Here is a 20915-nt window from a genome sequence, read left to right as displayed (position 1 = left end):
ATTTTAATACGATGTCTCCACATATGGGAAAGAAGGGCATAACACACTCTTTACATGTGTAACCAACATCTGGGAATCCTATTGCTCAACTGGGGTTAGAAGGATCTCTTCTCAGAAATAAGCTGCTCTGATATTTGGGACTGTGTTGAAATGTCAAATCATCATTCCCGCTCATGTTTTTTAACTCGGTGTATACACAAAAATGTTGCTGTTCACAAGTCCTAAAAATGAAATCTAAACTTGAGTGGTAAGGATTACGTATCTATACGGCATGCAGATAAAATGTACTACTAATGGGGGTAATTAAGCTGGGAGGAGATTCAATAAAGCAGAGTGTACAAAGTCAGAAATCATGCTACTGTAGAAATTAAAAGTGACTTCAATTAGACGAGCTTCTTTTCCCCCAGAAATTATTTTTGCTTGGAAAGAGCCAGCTAAGGCTGGGCTCAGTGGCTGTCACCTGTAAGCTCACCATTTTGGGAGGCTGAGGCAAAGGGATCGCTTGAGGCTGGCAGTTTGAGACCAGCCTGGACAACATATTGAGATCCTGTCTCTACAAAAATTAAAAAAAAAAAAAAAACTTAGCAAGGTGTGGTGGTGTGCACCTGTAGTCCTAGATACATGGGAGGCTGAGGCAGGAGGATTGCATGAGCCCAGGAGGTCGAGGCTGCAGTGAGTCATGATCGTGCCACTGCACTCTAGCCTGGGTGATAGGGTGAGATGCTTATTCAAAATAGATAAATAAAGAGCCAACTAAAAAAAAGTCCGTCTTTTAGGCAGGGTAAAAGTTTTATCGTAGTAGGCTGTCAATGAGCAGCCCTTTTCTTAATTTAACATTTTGCATTTGAAAAATGGAGAACATTAGAGAAGTCATTTACAACATTATACAAATAGGTTAGAAATAGATCAAGGAAACAGACTTTAAAGGAGTTGATATTCTATGTTTTAAAAGAATACCCATATGACAGCCTTTTATTGGGTAGAGTTACTGCAGGCTTGACAATAATTGTTTACTTTTCATTAAGAAAAGAACTCGATAAAAGTGGTCTAGCCACTCTGATAAAGTTGTGATCTGGAGAAACAGAGGTGGTCTCATAGCCAAAACAGATGAAGAGGCTTCAACCAACTAATCCCTCATATGAAACAATTCTAAAGTTTTCTAGGAGGACAGGGTAAATGATGCAAAGCATTCTAGTGACTTCTGGAACAGAGGAGCATCTAGCTCTTCCTGCCTGGGTCCCTCCCTCTTCATTTGGGACTCTTTCTCCCCAGGCACGCTTCTTTCCAATACTCACCCCCTTCTGGGCCTCTCCTTCCCCTAATTTCCACCTCAGATTTCCAGTGGGTTCATTAGAAATAATCAAAACAATAATGGTAAAATCACCCATTAAGGTTTTTTTTTTTGTAATTAAATTTCTGCTGTAGTGAATTGGCTAATCTGATTTTTTGTTTTTGTTTTTGTTTTTTAAAGATGGAGTCTTGTTCTGTCACCCAGGCTGGAGTGCAGCGGTGCGATCTCGGCTCACTGCAGCCTCTGCCTCCCAGGTTCAAGCGATTCTCCTGTCTCAGCCTCCCAAGTAGCTGGGATTATAGGCATGCACCACCATGCCCGGCTAATTTTTGTATTTTTAGTAGAGATGGGCTTTCACCACGTTGTCCAGGCTGGTCTCGAACTCCCAACCTCAGGTGATCCGCCTGCCTCGGCCTCCCAAAGTGCTGGGATTACAGGCATAAGCCACCGCATTCAGCCTAATCTGATTATTTTTGTGAAAGACTTCAGGTAAAACATAGTGTATGCAGTGATCACTCTCAGCTAGCAAACTTAGAGAAGGCTGGCAATAGTGACGAGTGTAGTTTCCATTTACTAATTGATTACTATGTGCCAGGCATGGCTGCAGAGCTTTTTATACTATCTTATCCAATTCTCATAATAACCCTATGAGGCAGGTCCTACTTATTAGTTCCATCTGACAGTTGATGAAACATGGCACAAACTTATAGCCTAAGACAGGGGTGAGCAAACTGTGGCCGTTGGGTCAAACGAGACTCTAAAGAGGTACTGGCATGTCCAGGCCCCATTATTCACAGTGTACATGGCTGCTTTTGAGCTTCAGTGGCAGAGTTCATCAGTTGTGACCAAGACCTTAGGCCCCATAAGGCCAAAACTATTTACTATCTGGCCCTGCCTAGAAAAAGCTCACCAACCCCTAGTGTAAAACACAGTTGATTCATGAATAAAGAAAAAAGGCAAGAACACATGGACAGCTTCACATAGAACTTACATTGAAATTTCTTAGAAAAAATAAATTCTGTCTTTATCTGTTTTCTTTCATTCGTCTCTTACCTGTTTCTTCTCACCTAAGGTTTATCAACCAGCCTCAGGAAAAAATAAACGTTAATGGAATACTAGTTCAGTAATTAAAGGTTTCTCTCCATAAGGTGAGTTTTAGATTAGGTAGACTAGTTTCCAAGAAAGAAAGAAAGAAAAAAAAAAAGCATAGACCAAAGAAAGCTTTAATAACCATATGTTTCCTGAGAGGCTGTAAAATTTTTGGCTGTTTTACAGGTATTTCTTCTCAAGTACAAATGACATCATTGTTGAACTTTTTAAAAAACAGGCCTACTTTATTCTACATTTGGTACCACATATTGTTTCAGTTGACCATCAATTGACTTTTCTATTTTTACTGGGAAGGTACATCATAACTATTTTTAGTAGACAGTCTGGTTCTATCATTTGCGGATCACACGTAGTCATGCTTTAGAATTCTTTTTCTAAAGCTATGAGAATGTATTTGGGGGAAGAACATGCTCATTGGCAATATTCTACTGTACTCTGAAACATACTCTAGAGTCAATGTCTAAAACAGGAAACAGGTAGTAACAAATGAAAGAATCTGGTGTATTAGTAGGCAGCAAAGCAAGTGTAGCTTTATAATATATGAATCTGCCCTTGAGGCCGGGCACGGTGGCTCATGCCTGTAATCCCAGCACTTTGGGAGGCCGAGGCGGGAGGATCACCTGAGGTCGGGAGTTCGAGACCAGCCTGACCAACATGGCGAAACCCCATCTCTACTAAAAATACAAAATTAGCCGGGTGTGGTGGCGCATGCCTGTAATTCCAGCTACTCAGGATGCTGAGGCAGGAGAATTGCTTGAACCCGGGAGGCGGAGGTTGCGGTAAGCCAAGATCGCACCATTGCACTCCAGCCTGGGAAACAAGAGCGAAACTCCGTCTCAAAAAAAAAAAAAAATCTGCCCTTGAGATAGTAATATTTTTAACTACAATTGAGAGTGAGTTAACATCTGAGCTCCTCTGATAATTCTTGCTTTATCCTTTAAAACGACCCAGAAAATCAAAATCGAATAATTGAATTTCCAGAGGATGTGACCTGGCACATAAGCTGAGCTCAATTCACATGAAATAATTTGTGCAAGTAATTTATAATCATAATAATAACATATGCAAAATAATTTATATAGGATTACTCACTGTAAAAGTGAACAGAAAGGAGACACAAGACAAGACAAAGCCCACGACTTTTCTCTACCTTTCAATCCTTTCCCCAAACACCAACCAATACAGGAATAGCAGACAGCAGCGGCTGCAAACCTCTCTGCACATTAAAATCACCTGTGCATCTTCAACAATTCCACCACCCAAGCCCCACCCAGGCCAATGAAATCACAGTTGCTGAGTGTGAGATTCACGTCTCAGTAGTTTTGGAAGCTCCCGGATGCCAGTAGAGAGTGATGATTAAGGCAAGGACAGCTGAGGGGTTTAGTCATACACCTGACACTCATGCTCCAGGAGACTTGAGTCCTCCATCCTCACCTGCCCCACTGCGTGTGAGTCACTCTGACATCTTGGGTGTAGGATTTATTAACACAGCATCTTGGTATGGGTACTGTATCATCAGTCTTGCTCCTCACTCATAACTGATTTGTTAATGCAAATATTAAGAGGATGTTAACACAGTGGGTTACGGCCTTAGGGTTTCTCTTATTACTCTCTCTTTAAACATTCACATCCCTTCCGCCTCTTAGGAGACATCCCCTACACCTGGCTTGGCTTTGTCATTTCTTTTGCAAGCATATTTCTCCTGCATGGCAAACATTAAAAGCGAAGTCGGTCTTACCTCTACGATGCTTTTTAAATCTTGTACATAAGTCCTTTCGGTTTCCAGAATTTCCTGAACAACTCTATCCACATAGAGGAGCTTGGGGCTCGTGGCCGAGTCTGCGGTCGTCTTGGGTGCCCCGTTTGAGTCCACTCTCCACTGCGCTCTGGGTGGCCTTTCGCTGCCCTCATCCGCGTTCTGTTGCCCCGTGGCAGGGTTGTCCCTCTGCAGCTCGCTGCTGGAAAACGGCCTGGCAGGAATCAGCTCCAGTTTTATGGCCCCTACCTCCTTATCCTGGTTAAACAAGCCCATGTGGCTATTTGAAACTAAGGTCATTCTGCTGCCGAAGGAACCATGGCTGTCGCGGGAAGAGGCCGAGGATGATGTGGAACCGAAGCTGACGGGTCGGTCACTATCAGAGAGCTCCATTGTCTTCAGTTCTTGAGGGCAGGAACGCCTGGCTGTCGTCTTGGGATCTGGAACTTTGGTTACAGCTGATGGCACTTCAAGACGCAACTGGTGCCCATCTATATGCATTAAAGAAAATAAATAAAAAGGACAAGATAAGCAATTCTATCAAGCAGAGGGTTGAAAGGAAGTAAAAACCTAGCTCAAATAAATACAGTCAATAACAAGGTGGCCAATTACAGAAGGGATGCAAAGGTACCTGTGGTGGAGTGAGATGCAAAATCAGTGTTTCTGAAGCATCATCTGGGTGCCTATTAGAAATGCAGAGTCTCGGGCTCTGACCTCGACCTGCTGAACTTGAGTGTGCACTTTAATAAGATCCCAGAATGACTTAGAAGCATTAAAGTTTGAGAAACACTAGACCTGTTGTCTCAAAAGTGTGACCACCTGGAATGACTCATATGCAAATTAGTCTAGATTCACTAAATTAAAGGCTGAGCGGTCAGGGCACCAGGAATTGATCACTTTAACAAGCACCACAAGTGGTTCTTAACGAACTTAAAAGGGACCCGACGTGATTCCTACGGAATTTTGAAAAACCTTGTTCTAGATTTTAAGTATTTCACCATAATTCCACAAAATTTTAGGCTAGCATCCTGGAGCCACCACTACTTGATTTAAATAATGCTGGCAACTTTACATTTTACTTGCATACAGCATTAAAGAAAGTGTCACATAGACAATAATTTTCTAATATTAGGCAAGAAAAAGATAGAGTCATACACAGCATAATGATGTTTCAGTCAACAATGAACTGCAGACTGGGCGCGGTGGCTCACGCCTGTAAATCCCAGCACTTTGGGAGGCTGGGGTGGGCAGATCACTTGAGGCCAGGCGTTTGAGACAAGCCTGGCCCACATGGCAAAACCGTGTCGCTACTAAAAAACACAAAAATTAGCTACTCGGGAAGCTGACGCACAAGAATTGCTTGAACCCGGGAGGCAGAGGTTGCAGTGAGCCGAGATCCTGCCACTGAACTCCAGCCTGGGCGACAGAGCAAGACTCTATCTCAAAACAAAACAACAAACAGCATGTATGACAGTGGTCAGAGCAATCTGCCATCTCGTCTAGCCTAGATGTGTATAGGGCTATGCCATATAGGTTTGTGATTATACTCTGTGATGTTCATACAATGATGAAATTGCCCGACAACATGTCTCAGAATGTGCCCTCATGCTGAAGTGATGCATGACTGAATTATTAAGACTCACACCCCATTGAAAACTTATCCTCTCAACACAGCACTTCTCCAGATCACTTCTTAGAAACTGGCATTCCATTTGTGGCATATATGGAGTTATGATACTATTAGAGAGCATGCTTGATTAACTACAACTCTCCACAAGTACAGTTATAAAATCATGTAATTATATGACGCATATAGGAACTAAGTTATAAGAACAATTATGAGAAAATGGCACTGTCTTGTTTAGAAAAGGCCAAGAATAAAAACTATCTGCAAAGTCAAAAGGTCACTTAATGGTGAAACCTCGTCTCTACTAAAAAAAATACAAAAAAATTAGCTAGGCGTGATGGCGGGTGCCTGTAGTCCCAGCTACTCAGGAGGCTGAGGCAGGAGAATGGCGTGAACCCGGGAGGCGGAGCTTGCAGTGAGCCGAGATCGCGCCACTGCACTCCAGACTGGGCGACAGAGCGAGAGTCCGTCTCAAAAAAAAAAAAAAAAAGTCACTTAATACTCACAGCATTTAAATATGATGTTGGGCCCCAAAAGGACCCATGTGAAAATTAAACATTCAGAAGCTACTTGGGTAAAACACTCAAAATTCCAATCTTCCTCATTTCTAAGGCAGGGTCAACATTTCTCCCTCAAATAATGAGATTCCACATCTCATTATTTCATAGAGAAATTGTGTTCATAGAAACAAAATGTCTTGTGATAGAGAAGGTGATTCATAAAGAAATTTGCTTAATTTTGCTAGGTTACCTTACCACAAAAACATGCTTACAGGTTTTACTAGAAAAATGGAAGAGGGAAACTTATGTTTGGAAGGTTATAATGTGACAAACACAGTAAAAAGAATACATAGTAATGATCATTTTTCAATAGTAATGTAAATTTGGTTTGATTCTATAATAAAGATCACTAAACAGTTGGTACTAATATTTTTAGAATATAAAGTATCCAACAAGTCTCTCCTTCAACATACCTAGATAGTTTATATTCATGACAAGTATTAGTACAAACAAATGATGCAAATATTAAAGTTATGAATATAAAATGAAGGAACTAATTCCGAGTCAAGAAGGAGTGCTAAGACATGTAGGAAATGAGCAGTTTATCTGCATAACCACTACCACATGCTAGAGTTTGCCACACATTTTTAAAGCTTTTGCAATATTCTTTCTGCTTGTTCTATAACAACTTTATGGCCTATAAAACATGAATTGGTTATAGTAGTTAAGATGCACCTGACCTAGAAAGCCTGATCCAACTTGGGTGCGGCAAAAATCCAATCAGCAGCCGTGCATTTAGGTATGCTTGCAGCAAAGGACGCTTACTCACGTTTGGGACTGGTGTTGAGAAAGTCACGGCAGTCCAAAGTAGGGGCGGACACAACAAGGTTTCCTTTCCATTCGCACCCTCCATAACCTAGACCATCAGGTTGATCTCACTGTAGGAAATGGGCACTCACTTGGGAAGTATCTGAGGATATTTTGAGATCCCAAGGGTCCAATGAGGCTATGATTTGGGACTAAACGTAAGTTGAATATATACTTTTTTTTTTTTTTTGAGACAGAGTTTGCTCTTGTCACCCAGGCTGGAGTGCAATGGTATGATCTCAGCTCATTGCAACCTCCGCCTCCCAGGTTCAAGCGATCTCCTGCCTCAGCCTACCTAGTAGCTGGGATTATAGGCATGTGCCACCATGCCCAGCTAATTTTTGTATTTTTAGTAGAGATGGGGTTTCACCATGTTGGCCAGGCTGGTCTCGAACTCCTGACCGCAGGTGATCCACCCACCTCGGCCTCCCAAAGTGTTGGGTTTATAGGTGTGAGCCACCGCCTCTGGCCAAGTTGGATATTCTCTATAACAGGGGTGTGGTACCGGTCCATGGCCTGTCAGGAACCAAGCAGCACAGCAGGAAGTGAGTGGTGGGCAAGTGAGCATTGCTGCCTGGGCTCTGCCTCCTTTCAGATCAGCAGCAGCATTAGATTCTCATAGGAGCGCAAGCCCTATTGTGACCTATGCATGCCAGGGATCTAGGTTGCACGCTCCTTATGAGAATCTAATTCCTGATGATCCGAGGTGGAACCGTTTCATCCTGAAAGCATCCCCACTCCCCCACCCCCACCACCTCAACTCACCCTTCATCCTTTGAAAAATTGTCTACCATGAAACCAGTCCCTGGTGTCAAAAAAGTTGAAAGGCCAAGACATCTGGAAAGGTCTACCCCCCCAGCAGATCTGCACATACTGTCTCTAGGGCAAGTTCTGATTTTCTAACCGGAGAAGAATCTATCTCTCCAGAATAGAAAACTGTCTTTCACACAGTTACAAAACTCTTGGCACCACATTGATGATCAGGACTAGAGAAAAATGGACACAACAGAGAGACACATTATTTTCTTATCATCATTTCTTCTCTCTACTTACTTTCACTTTAAATTAGATACCCAATATTGGGACAGAAGGATTAAAGAGGAATAAAAACTGCTTTTAGAGGATCCTAGGTTGGGCTGCTAGAAATGACAATGTCTTTAGAAATACTTTCAAAGGTGGGAAAGAGTGGAATATAAAACTCAGATCAATAGGGACCCCTTCATGGATAGATCTTAAATAGCAACATGGAGGGGGCACCGCTGCGGGGAAAGCTTCAAATGTTCCAATGCCAGTCCACGTACAGGCCTGGCTGCCAACCAGGCACTTTCTAAAATAGACCATTTCAGAAGTTTGGGGTCCGTAGCATTTAGCCAAGCTTACCACCCCAAACTAAAGACCTTCCAAAATTACCAATGACAGAAGTGAAACATTTAAAGTCAGGTCATATAATGACACGTAATATGAGACCACACTTGCTAATGGCTAACATTTGTTATGTTGATTCATTGCTTAGAAGATAATTATAGTTTCCTCACCTAGGAAAATGCACCTCATAAAAACTGTCTAGTCTTGTTCTCACTTTCCTCAAAATAATTTAAGATTTCCACCCTGTCTGGCCTATTCTAATGCAACTCACCAATTATTAATATTTATCTCTAGAGCTGTGCTGCTCCACACAGTAGCCAGTGGCCACATGTGGCTACTGAGAACTTGAAACGCAGCCAGGCTGGGCACAGTGGCTCATGCCTGTAATTCCAGCACTTTGGGAGGCTGAGGCAGGCGGATCACTTGAGCTCAGGAGTTCGAGACTAGCCTGGGCAACCTAGTAAAACCCCATCTCAAATACAAAAAATACAAAAAATTAGCCAGGTGTGATGGCCTGTGCCTGTAGTCCCAGCTACTTGGAGTCAAGGCTGTGGTAAGCCATGATTGTGCCACTGCACTCCAGCCTGGGTGGCAAAGTGAGACCCTGACTCTAAATGAATAAATAAACAAACACAGTCAGTCTGAATTGAGATGTAAGATACACACCAGATTTCAGTAACTTAGTATAAAACTAAAAACATGAAATAAAATACCTCATTAATAATTTTTGTATTTGTGTATTGAAATAATATTTTGGATTAGGTTAAATATCTCACTGAGATTATTTTCACTGGTTTCATTTTACTTTTTTTTCTTTTTTGAGACAGAGTTTTGCTCTTGTTGCCCAGGCTGGAGTGCAATGGTGCAATCTCGGCTCACTGCAACCTCCGCCTCCTGGGTTCAAGCAATTCTCCTGCCTCAGCCTCCTGAGTAGCTGGGATTACAGGCGCCTGCCACCATGCCTGGCTAATTTTTGTACTTTTAGTAGAGATGGGGTTTCACCATGTTGGCCAGGCTGGTCTCGAACTCCTGAGCTCGTGATCTACCCACCTTGGCCTCCCAAAGTGCTGGGATTACAGATGTGAGCCACTGAGCCCGGCCTACTTTTTTTATTTTAAATTTATTCTTATTTTTATTTTTTGAAACAGGGTCTCACTCTGTCACCCAGGCTGGAGTGCAGTGGCACAATCATGGCTCACTCCTGGGTTCAAGCCATCCTCCCACCTCAGCCTCCCGAATAGCTGGGACCACGCTGCCATACCAAGCTAATTTTATTTTTAATTTTTGTAGAGATGAAGTCTTTCTATGTTGCCCAGGCTGGTCTTGAACTCCTGGGCTCAAGTGATCCTCCCATCTTGGCCTCCCAAAGTGCTGAGATTATAGGTGTAAGCCAGTGCCCCGGCATCATTTTACTTTTTTATATTGTTGCTACTAGAAAATAAAAAATTACATAAGTAGTTCATATATATTTTAGTCAGACAATGCTGATCTAGAAGTCTTTGATATAATTACATTATTCTTGAAGATTTAAATTTACCTCTTTATCAATCTTTGTTCAAATAATAGTGAATGCAGAGACACATACAACTCAAAGTTTGCATTTTTGTTTCTTACTCCACTTATTAATGCACAATATTGTTAAAAATTAGCAAAAATAGAGTTGGGAGGTCATCTCTGTGTAGCAGATACTGGGCTAACTGATTTTCCATGACAAACTGAAACATCCAGATAAAAATCTGTAGGGCAAGAAAGCTTTTTCATTTGCCTTGAGTGAAAGATGTTAGCAGGTTGTATTAGCATTTGGGTAAGTTGCTGCTTTTCTTCTCATAACTTCTGTCTATTCCAAAATCCCAAGCACAGGGCCAATAATGTAAGAATTTCTGGGAATTTCTGGCCAAACCTTGCTAATGGCTTATATCAGGTATATCTTTTGACCCTAAAATAAGCTGGTTCCACCCACTTAGAGGATTGTGATCAATCTCACCTTTGGTAAACCTGGAGGTGGTGGGGGTGGAAGTATCCATAGAGGAACCTTAGAGACTTACTGAGTCTCACAATGAGAAGCACTGGTTAGCCTAAAAGCCAACCAAATAAAATATTCTCTTTTTTTTTGTGCCATCCTTAATAAAAGGAAAAGATGCCTAGACAGCTTCTATGTAGCTAGACTTTCATACTTTTTACTTCATGACAAATCCCTCTAATTTTTTCTGGGTGAAAACATTGGAATTCCATGGCTTTTCCTTCTTTGCTCTTCCAACTTCCATTATTTTAATTGCTCTCTTTTGGAATATCACTGCCAGAATCAAAAGCAATGCTTCTTGGTTCTGGTTTCTTAGGCTGATTTAGGTTTCATGCAGAACGTTCCATGGCTTCCTGTGACCATATTTACATGGAGAAGGGGGACATCTGATGGGTCCTACAACCTACAACTCCCAAGGAGAAATTTAGGAGGCAAGACAGAAATTCTACTCACAGCAGGGATTGAGGGGTGATCAGGGTTTCCAAATTCTGCTCATTGCTATTCTAGACATCAAATACCTAGTCTGAGTTCCTTGGCAGGACAACCATGGAAATCAAGAGAATGTGCTGTGTTCAGTACCAACGAGTAGCTGAAATTATGTAGTTCCTTATTACACTTCCTGTGAATTACTCAAAGAGGGGAGGCCACAGAAAGACTAAAGTATACAGAAATAGTTACTCTTCCAGTTAGTGATGCTCATTTAATAAACAGCGCAGTTTTGTTAGAGCCTCAACGTTGTAAACAACTGACTTAATGCTTTAAAAAATGTTTAAGAGTCCAAGTTAAAAAATATACATTTATATATTTCAAAGATGACACTAGGTATTTGAGGAGCATCTTTTATTCCCTCACAGCAATATGGATTTTCACTTCTTGGTTTTCTAAACTATCAACTTGATTCCTGTTTAATGGTAGGGCCAGGACTAGAATTCCTCATGTTCTCTAGTGTTCAGCATGTTCAATTCAGGGAACATGATTTTCATATTTATTTGTAGTTATTTGGTGATGAAGGAACCAAGGAGTTAAAAAAAAATCTTGTTACCCTGTTAATTTCTTAGTTTTACCATGTAAATCTATTAGTCTTTAACCAAGGTTAAACAAGTTTTAAACAAGGTACTACAATTACACAAGATGTTAATGTTAGGGGAAGCTGGATGAAAGACATATGGGAACTTTGCACCATCTTTGCAACTTTTTTATACATTTAAAAAATTTTCAGAATAAATAGCTCAAAAATGTTTTAAATTAAAAAATGTATTTTATTGGGGTATGATTAAATAGAAAAAGTTATACGTATTTAATGTATAAAACTTGAATTTGGAGATAAGTATACATGTGAAACTATCACCACAATCTATACCATGAACATAGCCATCACCTCCAAAAGTTTTCTTATGCCTCTTTATTATTATTAAACATTTTACAATAACAACACTTAAGATCTACCTCCTTAGCAGTCTTTTAAGTATACAATATAGTATTGTTAGCCATAGGCACTATGCTGTGCAGATTTTTTGGACTTACTCATCTTGCATAGCTGAAAATTTGTATCCTTTCACTATTACCTCCCTGTTTCTCCCTCTCCCCACTCCCTGGCAAGCACCACTCTAGTCTTTTCTTGGATGAGTTTGATTATTTTACATTCTTCGTAAGAGTGGTGTCAGGTGGCATTTGCCCTTCTATGTCCAGTTCATTTCACTTAGCACCATAGGCTCCAGGTTCATCCATCTTGTCACAAGTGGCAGGATTTCCTTCCTTTTTTTATGGTCACATAATTTTCCCATTACGTGTATGTGCCACATGTTCTTATATCACATGCAAAAAGAAAAAAAATGAACCCTTATCTTATAGTATACACAAACATACACTCAAAATACATTAAGACCTAAAAATATGACTAGAAACCATAAAGCCTCTAAGAAAAAAAAAAAGAAAAAGCATAGGGGAGAAAAGCTTCATGACATTGGTCTTGGCAATGATTTTTTGGATATGACACCAAAAGCACAGGCAACAATAGCAAAAAGCAAAAACAGACAAGTGAGACTACATCAAACTAGAAAACTTCTGCACAGCAAAGGAAATCATCAACTGAGCAAGGAGATAACCTACAGAATGGGAGAAAATATTTGCAAACCATGCATCCAACAAGGCGTTAAAGCACATATTTGTACAAGAAGATCAAGAATGAGAAAAGATATTTTGCAAAAATATTTTCATTCAAACAGGAGGTGAGGGGTTGAACAAAGAGGAACAAAGATTCCTTCAAGCTGTAAAGTCAGATACTAAATACTCAGATAATTTACCGATTGATTCCTATATTAATTGCTATGGTATGAATGTCTGTGCCCTTCTCAAAATTCATATGTTGAAACTTACTCACCAAGGTGATGGTATTAGGAGGGGGGGCTGTTGGGAGATGATTAGGTCATGAGGGCTCTACCCTCATGAGTGAGATTAGTGCCCTTATAAAAGAGGACAGAGGGAGCTTGTTTGCTCCTTCTGCCATGTGAGGATACACAGGAGGGCACCATCTAGGAGGAACAGGCCCTCACCAGACACACAATCTGTTGGCGCCTTGATCCTGGACTTCCCACTCTCTGGAACTGTGAGCAATCAATTTCTGTTCCTTGTAAGTCACCCAGTTTAAGCTATTTTGTTACAGCAGCATAAATGGACTAAGACACTAGTCAATGGAAACTAAGAGGTATAATGGCTACCTCAGTTGAGTAGGGATTAAGCATCTACTTAAGGCAGCTAATGTGTTAGATAAATTGCCTTAGCTAAGGGGTGTCTCTGGAGCAGTCTGGTGAAAAAGAACCTAAAGAAATTCCCTAGGCCAGGCGCGGTGGCCCATGCCTATAATCCTGGCACTTTGGAAGGCAGAGGCAGGTGAATCACCTGAGGTCAGGAGTTTGAGACCAGCCTGGCCAACATGATGAAACCCCCGTCTCTACTAAAAATACAAAAATTAGCCAGGCGTAGTGGCAGGTGCATATAATCCCAGCTACTTGGGAGGCTGAGGCAGGAGAATCACTTGAACCTGGGGAGTGGAGGTTGCAGTGAGCCGAGATCACACCACTTCACTCCAGCCTGGGTGACAGACTGAAACTCCATCTCAAAAAAAAAAAAAAAAAAAAAGAAAAAGAAAAAAGAAAAGAAAGAAATTCCCTAAAGGCTTTTTATGCAAATGCAGCTGTTTTTACTTTTGTTGTATGCTTTTTTTGTGTGTGGTGACTTAGTGTGGGGGATGAAGGAAATTATTTGGGGCACCCAAAACCATCCATTGTGTTACCACTTAGAGAGGGACTGTTAGTTGTCTACCAAAATCCACTCTACCCTTTTCTTTAGTGATGGAGTTTTCACTGAGCACATTTCCCAGCCTCCTCTGCCTTTAGATATTGGCCATGTGGTCAAGTTCTCACCAGTAGAAACGATATATGCCCCTTTGGGAGTCTATTTCTCAAGACATTAGATTTTATTACTCCACATTCTTTCCTCTTCATGCTGGAACCCAGATGTGGCAGAAACCTTGCCTCCACTCTAAGAAGGATACCAGTGCCCTAGGGTATGGCAGAGCACAAAGACAGGCAAAACCTTGCAGTCACTGGTGCTAGACATGCCCTGAGGCACCACATTTAAAAGTCTGGTTATCCTGACTCTGCCACACCACAGAAACCACATGATGAGACCGCAGTGATACACAGAGGGATGCCCAAGGAACCCTGGCTGTTACAGCCCCTGCTGTGTTTCCAGCCAAGACATTGGACATGTGGATGAGAAGCCTTTCAGATGACCCCAGCCCTGTCATGTCTGAGTGCAATTTTATGACGGTCCCCAAGCCAGAATCACCTAGCACAGCCTTTCCTGAATTCTTGCCTCACAGAAACCTTGAGCTATTATAAATGTTTGTTGTTTCAAGCCATTAGGTTCCAGTGTGATTGGTTAAGCAATAAGAGAGAACCCAGTCTCTATTATAACAAGTGAGCCTTATTATGATACAGCTGCTACAATTCTATGTCTAAATTATCCTTAAAAAGCCCCCAAAACCAACCTCAATGCTCTTTCATGTGTCTCATTACTTTTTGAAAACTGTATAGATGGGGAAAAAAAAGCAGAGATTACATAACATCATGCTCAAAGTTGAACTATGAATCAGAGACTAGATTTTCTAACTTCTAGTCCATCCTTCCTTGTACTCATAAAATAGTAGGGTAGAAAAGGAACTTAGAGATCAGGAAATGAAGGACTCAACATAAGCTGCTTGTCTAAAGCACATGGTACCATATGCCAAAAGGGACTACACAGTGTGTGGCTATGTGTGCACAGGAATGCATATATCCACAACCCTCTGTATAAACACATTTCAGAGAACCAACCGGAAATTAAATTATGTCCTAATACTCCCTTCTGGTCAGAGGATTTGCATGTTTGCCCTGGCTCTGCACCCCCCGGGTTTGTACTGATCTTTGCATCTCTGGTTTCCTTGTATGTGAGGCAGCTGGACTAGGTGACTTCTCCAAGTCTCATCCAATCTTTGGGCCATGACTCCAATCCTGAAAACCCAGCAAACCACTGGCTGTCACGACTGCACGGCCTCTTCCCAGCTGGAGGCACAGCACAAGCAGTGGCCCTCTAATAGCAGTTTCTTCTACATCCTACGAATGCCAGGTCTTGGATGATGAAAAACTGTGTATCACCGAGTTTTTCAAAGGCTAAAAAAATCTCTATTTGTAATTTAGATTAAATAATAATCTATGCTCCAGCTTTGCTTTGAACAGTACCTTCCTGTTAGTGTAAAATTATCAGTCTCAAGGCAGTAACTAAACAATGATGGTTATATATACAAGCTCCATCTGTATGGAACGCACTCAGTTCCAAAACATCCCTGCACAGCTGGGAGGGAGGCACCAAGAGAAATAACATTTTCTTAAAGAAAAAGGAGGAGGAAGAAGAGGCAAATTCCAAGTGACTAACAATAGCACTCCGAACAAATAAATCCATGAAGTACATTAGACATGTTCTTTTAAAAAAGGAGGAAGAGGCCGGGCGCGGTGGCTCACGCCTGTAATCCCAGCACTTTGGGAGCCCAAGGCGGACAGATCACAAGGTCAGGAGTTTGAGACCAGCCTGGCTAACATGGTGAAACCCTGTCTCTACTAAAAATACAAAAATTAGCCGGGCGTGGTGGCGCGTGCCTGTAATCCCAGCTACTCAGGAAACTATGGCAGGAGAATCGCTTGAACCCAGGAAGTGGAGGTTGCAGTGAGCCAAGATCGTGCCACTGCACTCCAGCCTGGGTGACAGAGCGAGACTCAGTCTCAAAAAAAAAAAAAAAAAAAAGAAAAGAAAAAGAAAAAAGAAAAGGAGGCAGAGAAATTAAAGTGACTAGTAACAGAGATCCAAGTAAATAAAGCCATTTAGAAGGTACAATGTAAAATGATTAAATGTCACGTCTTCTCAAATCTTTAAAAGTATAGAAAATGGTCATAATATATAGTGAGTAAAATGGGTAGTTTAAAAAACATATAATACGATCCTAATTTTGAATTTAAAATGCAGCTTCTTTATTGTCTACATTAGAAATAGATTGAAGGAATATATAATAAAATGTTAACATCGGTTTTACTGAGTAAAATGAATAATTTTGTTCCTTTCATATTTCTCTGTAAATATCTCTTTTCTTCAACAGCTGTATTACTTTTATAATCTGAAAAAGTTATTTAAAGAAATTAAAATCACAATGTCAATTGGTGTCAGATATCTAAATATTTTAAATTAAAATAATTTTTATATTCAATATGTGATTAAGGAATGCTGAATATAAATATCTTTCAAAATGCATCATTAAATTCAAATAATGAAGCCAAATGAAATCAGATTCCAATGGACAACAGCATTGAATACAATCCACGCCTCCTTTGCCCCAATCATTGTTCCTCACAAAAGTGTTTCTTACCAAGAAACACTCAAAATGGAAACTGCATTTTCTTAGGCAACTTTGGTTGCCACTAGACTCAGACTAAACTTCATCACTGCAGTTGCTAAGCATACATTTGCAAACATTTATTTTGTTCCTCCAACTTTGACTGCATATGAACCTCAAAAAGAAAGCATATGAAAATGTTGGGCATTCGGCGTGTGACAACTGAGGATTTTAGAGTTCTCCCCAGAGTCAGATACATCAGCTCTCTAGATATTTCAACCTCACTTTAAGGAAAGAGCAAAATCAGATGAAACTAAGACAAAAACTATTGAAGACGGGCTGCAGTTCAGATGGAGGGGGAGAAAAAAATCATCTTCTAGACTTCAGTCTATCGCATTTGTAACAGAGAGTTTTCCTTGATCCAGCCAAGCTTCCGTCCCTGCACACTTGTGAAGAAAGCCCCCCCTGCGACCCCTTCTCACCTCGGTGGACCTCTCTGGCTGCTCCCAGAGGGAAGGAGCGTTTGTTCCGGCATCCTTTCTTTGGGGACACTCACATTAGCACCTACCTCTGCTCCACTCAGGCTTAAGCACATCGTCTGCCTTCAGCTGATGCAGTGACCTCAGTCAGGTAAAAGAAACAGCCTTTGCTAGTCTGTGCAGCGCCTTCCGTAGAAATATTGCATGAGTCAGCTTTTATCTCCCAAACCCAACACACAAAGGCTTTACAAAAACCTGATTTGCAACTTTCTCACTGCCTTTTTCCCCCTAGTGTGCAGACCACAGACTTCAGCATCACTAAGAGCCTTAAATGAAACATGACATCATTCAATTGAGAAACAGGACAATAGACACCACTGTGGGTAACTCGAAAATGCACACTTCACTGAGCAACACCCTACCACTTCCATTCTTTTGTGAACATCAAATACAACCCACACTCGCCCAAAGCTGCTGGGTTTCACCTTCCTGGCTCTGGCCACAGTTCTCATTAAACTCCATAAAATAAGCAAGATCTTTGGAGCTCTGAAATTTTTAAGTTCACTTCCTGAATCATGGGCTTGTTTCAAAGTAAAGGGACACATCTTTTCACTTTCAAAGTAAACGGACACATCTTTAAACTGAAGTTTTAAAATGCAGGTTGGGGTGGGGGTGGGGTGTGAATAACAACCAGTGGAAGGCAGTTTGGATAATTAGTTTCTGTTAACAAGACACTTGATAGAATTTTAGGTGAACAAAGTTTAAGGAGAAAACATTTAAGGCTGACATTTAAAAAACATTTAAAAAACGTATCTGAAGACAAATACCTAAAATTGATATGTACATGCATTTCTTTGGAGAACAGTTAAGTTCCGTGATTATATATTCATAAATACTAAGTAGTAAAGACAGAATGATCTAGTATTCGTACAATACTTTAGTAAGTGAGAACTTCCAATTATTTTGGGTTTTTGATTTCTCTAAGACCATCAGTCCTTCTTAAAATGCTATATCTATTTTTATAGAAAGATTCAGAAGGCGTATATTTGATAAAGATCTTGAGTTCTTTAAATGAAGGTCTCCAGAAGCACAAAAATGCTATTGAAAACTGATACCACTGCACTGTGGAACTCAAATTCAAAATATGGATTATGTCTTTGCATAGACATCTAAAACTGAACTATTTCAAAGGATGAAAACCCTTTAAATAGAAGTTCCATTTAAAGCATTCATTTGTGGTTATGGAAAACACCATTAGCAGATCATTCTTAACATAGCTATTTCTGTCATGCCTATTAAGTGATTTTAAACTAACAACATAATAGGATAATTTGTTTTAATGCTGATTTCCTTTCAAATCAGGCTGAACCTACACATGGCTATTTAAATAAGTGATTTTTAAAGGAAATAGTTCAGAAGACAACTTGTTGGAATTTCTCACAAAATTCACCAGTTTGATGGAAATCAGTAAATCCAGCATGCTGAGAAGGCAGTTTGAGAGGCAGGGTCCTCCCTGGGCTGTGGAGACTCTTCATCCTCTATTCTGGCCTCCACAGCAACCCCTGTGGCTTCCCACATCATGTCTGTGTCTCCCATACCAGTGCCTAAGCTGGGCTCTTCCCTCCTGCTCAACGAAGAGCCAGCTCACATCAAGCTCCCATTCGATCTGCTACAACCACTCCAACCCACAGCTCTTTCCATTACTTTAACAGCTGTTTATTACACTTAGAGTAAGGATCATGTGGTCTCATATTTAATCGTTTTCTAAGTGTCTCACTCCTACCCTGCATGGTAGCTGTTGGGGGCAGGGAACCTTCCTATACCATAGATTCGATATTCTCGAGGCAGACACAAAGCTCTAAACTCTTAGATGGGATAAAATACACAGAGGTTCTAGGCTTCCTAATGACTCATCCATTGTGCACAGCCTCAGATCACAATACAGCTACTTTTAACTTCCAATAAAATTACATTGTACTTGGATTTTTTTTTTTTGCTTTTTGCCAAGAAACATGTTTCTAAAGTGCCATTTCTGAGAGATTCCATGTATGTTACACGTAAACAAAGACAGCAAAGTTGCTGTGTGTGTGGATGGTGGGCAGTTTGCTAAGCTTACCCACCAGAAAAGTGACAGTCCTGAAGGACAGCTTTGAAGTGACAGCGGGGGCCATATTGGGTCCTATGGGACAGTCATTTATTAGTTCATCCACGGTTTCTGCTTTAGCAAAATCATCAACTTGTGTAAGTAAAGACCTCTCCTATAACTTGCAAATAAGTGAAACCACCTAAACTGCATCTACAAATATCAAAGATTTAAAGTATGTTGAATTTCATTTTTTAAATATTAAGCTTTTTCAGAGCAGGGAGTACACACACACACAAACACATTTTTTTTTTTTTTGCCTTTATATTGATCCTAGTACCAAGTATTTGCTTGAATAAATTAACCAATGGATAGCGCATGAGGCCTGGGGAGGGATAATACATTCACATACTAGCAGGAAGGAAAAGAAAAGGGAAGAAAGGCCAGGCGCGGTGGCTTACGCCTATAATCCCAGCACTTTGGGAAGCCAAGGCAGGTGGATCACGAGGTCAGAAGTTTGAGACTAGCCTGACCAACATGATGAAACCTCGTCTCTACTAAAAATACAAAAATTAGCCAGACGTGGTGGTGCATGCCTATAATCCCAGCTACTCGGGAGGCTGAGGCAGGAGAATCACTTGAACCAGGGAGGTGGAGGTTGTAGTGAGCCGAGATCATGCCTCTGCACTCCAGTCTGTGTGACAGAGTGACACTCTGTCTCAAAAAAAAAAAAAAAAGAAAAAGTAAAGGGAAGAAACACCTCCGTTTATTGAGCAATAGTCCAGGTTCTTTCACACCTGAGAGCAGAGGCGCCTTCTACCCTTCAGTATTTTCTTAAGACCCTGGTTTCTCCCCATTCAGCTCTGCAGTGGTTCTGTGTTCCAGTGCTCCCCACCACATACTCCACATGCTGGACACACTGAACCGTTAACATTTCTTGGAGGTGCGCTGCTGGTTTGCCACCAGACTTTTGTTCATGCAGGGAAAATGAACAATCTTAAGACACACAAAAGGCACAGATGCTGGTATCCTTGCCACTTTTTGCTGTATAATTTATTTGCCCATACTAACACTGGGTGAAAAGATTAGTTTTGCTCAGCAACATTTAATTTTTTATTTAATTAATTTATTTTTTTGAGACAGAATCTCGCTCTGTCAGCCAGCCTGGATGCAGTGTCACTATCTTGGCCTACTGCAAACTCTGCCTCCCAGGTTCAAGCGATCCTGCCACCTCAGCCTCCTGAGTAGCTGGGACTACAGGTGTGCACCACCACACCCAGCTAATTTTTTTGTATTTTTAGTACAGACAGGGTTTCCCCATATTGTCAAGGCGGGTCTCCAACTCCTGATCTCAGGTGATCTGCCCTCCTCGGCCTCCCAAAGTGCTGGGATTACAGGTGTGAGCCACTGTGCCTAGCCCAAAATGTCTTTTTAAATGATAGAGTGGCCACAGATAAAATGCACACGCGTGCCTTGTTAGGTGATAAAGATACCCTTGCTGGAAAGCAGCTTTGTTTACTCCCTGCAAGCACGGGTTACACAACCAGGAAGTTCGCATTCCATTCCCAGTGTCCCCACCTGGAGTGGGGAATCAAGGCGCAGAAGAGCAGCACCCACAGGATGTAACTATAGCAACCAGAACACAAACCAGCCAGCAAGGAGGTGCAGGTGGCCTTCTGGCCTAATTGAAGGAAGACCAGAAAGTCCCTGCCACTTAAAAAAATCCCTTCCCAGGCTGGGCGTGGTGGGTCATGTCTGTAATTCCAGCACTTTGGGAGGCTGAGATGGAAGGAAGGATCACTTGAGGCCAGAAGTTCGAGACCAGAGTGAGCAACTTAATGAGACTCCATCTCTACAAAAAAGACAAAATTTAGGCCAGGTGTGGTGGCTCATG

General features: G+C 41.2%; 1 protein-coding gene across 5 annotated transcripts in view; it reads right to left on the bottom strand.

Moving 5' to 3' along the window:
- The window catches only part of PLEKHG1 (pleckstrin homology and RhoGEF domain containing G1), a 246055-nt gene that overhangs the window by 106966 nt on the left and 118174 nt on the right, over window positions 1-20915 (bottom strand). For 3 of the 5 annotated variants that reach the window (XM_063605030.1, XM_057302611.2, XM_024929265.4), the window contains exon 2: window positions 4140-4648. In XM_063605030.1, the coding sequence (XP_063461100.1) occupies window positions 4140-4648 (509 nt within the window). Of the gene's footprint in view, window positions 1-4139; window positions 4649-17015; window positions 17237-20915 lie in introns of those variants that run through there. The other 2 variants (XM_034963086.3, XM_003811506.6) reach the window with 2 other exon arrangements.

Source organism: Pan paniscus, chromosome 5 (assembly GCF_029289425.2).
Source record: "Pan paniscus chromosome 5, NHGRI_mPanPan1-v2.0_pri, whole genome shotgun sequence".
Lineage (NCBI taxonomy): Eukaryota > Metazoa > Chordata > Mammalia > Primates > Hominidae > Pan > Pan paniscus.
The sequence above is the reverse complement of the archived record's forward strand: the minus strand, read 5'-3'. Positions and strand labels throughout refer to the sequence as shown.